The sequence below is a fragment of the Priapulus caudatus genome, unplaced genomic scaffold (genome assembly GCF_000485595.1).
Source record: "Priapulus caudatus unplaced genomic scaffold, Priapulus_caudatus-5.0.1 Scaffold110, whole genome shotgun sequence".
Classification (NCBI taxonomy): Eukaryota; Metazoa; Priapulida; class Priapulimorpha; order Priapulimorphida; family Priapulidae; genus Priapulus; species Priapulus caudatus.
In genome coordinates, this window is record NW_014577171.1 from 536,809 (window position 1) to 539,213 (window position 2,405).

Here is a 2,405-nt window from a genome sequence, read left to right on the forward strand (position 1 = left end):
CTTGATGGGGGGAAAAAGGAAGCCCCCCTTTAATTAAAACATTATTTTTCTAGTATTCTCCACTTCCAAATCCTCAAATTTTTTTGGGCTTAATCGCCGCGCCGCGACCTTACCATCACATGTTGCGACCTTGACCCCACGCGTGGCACCTTCACGTGAGCGGCGCGTGCCCTACGACAGCTCGGGCACGTCGGACAGCGACAGCGACGACGACGAGCAGAAGAAGTTCACGGTGAACATCCGGCCGCTGGGACACAGCCACCCGATCGCGGCGTCCGTCGACGAGCTACGAGCCACCGTCGAACGCATGTCACTCTCCCCCGTGGTACGTGTAGGTGTGTGGTACGGTGGGTGCGTGCGAGCGTGCGTGTGTGTGTAGGTGTGTGTGTGTGTGTGTGTGTGTGTGTGGGAAGGGGGGTGCGTTGGCGGTGCGTGGCCGTGTGGTTGCTGTGCGTCAGAACCGTGCATGTGATGCATGGAGTGGTGTGTGCGTGAGCGTGTGTGGGTAGGTGTGTTGTGTAGGTCTTGTGTGGTGTTTGATACCATGAAGAGTGCATGTGTGACGTTGTGTGTGTTTGTTCATGGACGATGGCATGTGTGCGTCTGTGTGGTGTTTGTCATGGGTGATGTGATGCGGTCTGTGTGTGTTGTGTCGATGGGGTGAATGAGTGTGCGTCTGTGTTGTGTTTGGTCATGGGTGCATGTTGTGCGTTGTGGTGTGGTTGTCCATGGGGGCATGGGTGGTCTGTGTGGGTGTTTTGTCATGGAGTGCATGTGCATGGTCTAGTGAACACGTGTGGTTGTCATTGGGTGGGAATGCATGGGGATGTGCGTTGTGTGTGTTTGTCCATTGGGATGAATGTTGCGTCTGGGGTGTGTGTTTTGTCCGATGGGTGAATTGTGTGGTCGGTGGTGATGTTTTGATCATGGGCGTGATGTGTGCGGTCGTGTGTGTGGTTAGTCGCAATAGCGGTGCATGGGTGCGTCTGTGTGTGTTATGTCCATTGTAGGTGATGATGGTGGTCGTGTGTGTTGTCATTGGAGTGCATGATGTGCGTTGTGTGTTGTTTGTCCTATGGGTGCATGTGTGGTTGGTGTGTTGTCATGGGTGATCGTGTGCCGTCTGTGTGTGTTGTGTCCGATGGGTGAATGTGTGGAGCGCGTCTGTGCTGTGTTTGTCTCGATGGAGTGCATTGTTGGCGTCTGTGTTGTTGGTCATGGGTGCGAGTGTGAGGTCTGTGGTGTGGTTGTGGTCCATGGGATGGCATGTGGTTGCGCTCTGTGTGTGTTATGTCAATGACGGGCATGGTGTGGCGTCTGTGGTGTGTTGTCATGGTGAAATGTGTGTGCGTCTGCGTGGTGGTCTTGTCCTATGGGTGCAGGTGGTCGCTGTGTGTTTGTCATATGGGTGCATGTGTGCGTTCTGTGGTGTGTTTGTTCCAATGGGTGCATTGTGTGCGTCTGTGTGTGTTTGTCCATGGGTGCATGTGTAGCGGTCTGTGTGTGTTGGTCAATGGGTGGATGTGTGCGTTGTGGTGTGTTGTCGTCATGGGTGCATGTGGGCGTCTGTGTTGTGTTGGTGTCCTTGGGTTGCAATGTGTGCGTATCTGTGGATGTGGTTGGTCATGAGGTGCGATGTGATGCGTCATGTAGTGTGTTTGTCATGGGGTCAGGTGTTCAGGTGCGTCGTGGGTGATTTGTCATGGGCTGGGCATTGTGCGGTGGTCATATGTGATGTTTTGCATGGGTGGCTGTGCTTGACGTCTGTGTGTGTTTGTCCATGGGTGCATGTGTGCGTCTGTGTGTGTTTGTCCATGGGTGCATGTGTGCGTCTGTGTGTGTTTGTCCATGGGTGCATGTGTGCGTCTGTGGGTGTTTGTTGATTCTCTTTCATTAGACGGGTAGATGTCGTGATATCACTCGTTTACATTTTCATTCTTCTTCGATCTTTCCTGGCAATAAGCCACAGTGGATTCAACTCACAAATTGTCAATGCTGTAAGATCAACGTTATGATAAGAACTGTTTACATACTGAGAGAGAGCTGGATGACATTTACAAATGTACATGTTTTGTTTATGAGCGAACGAATTTTACAACGCATGAACTGAATAAATGCAGGAGTAGCTTACTGTGCCAGACGAGAAAGTCATGGTTGTTTCGTCGTCGATACAATTTCAGACCGTTGCTTCTCCGCATGAGAGAAAGAAAGTCATGATTGTTGAAGCAACGATGAAGCGGTCTCAGTCTTTATCGGACCCATTCAGGTGAACACACACACACACACACACACACACACACACACACACACACACACACACACACACACACACACACACACACACACACACACACACACACACACACACACACACACACACACACACACACACACACACACACACA

The 2,405-nt window shown here is 51.4% G+C and overlaps 1 protein-coding gene across 6 annotated transcripts in view; it reads left to right on the top strand.

Annotated features, from left to right (window-relative positions):
• The window catches only part of LOC106805349 (F-BAR domain only protein 1-like), a 33,158-nt gene that overhangs the window by 18,556 nt on the left and 12,197 nt on the right, over positions 1-2,405 (top strand). For 5 of the 6 annotated variants that reach the window (XM_014806902.1, XM_014806903.1, XM_014806906.1 and 2 more), the window contains 2 exons: positions 150-325; positions 2,181-2,266. In XM_014806902.1, coding sequence (XP_014662388.1) covers positions 150-325; positions 2,181-2,266 — 262 coding nt within the window. The remainder of the gene's footprint in view (positions 1-149; positions 326-2,180; positions 2,267-2,405) is intronic. The other variant, XM_014806904.1, reaches the window with a different exon arrangement.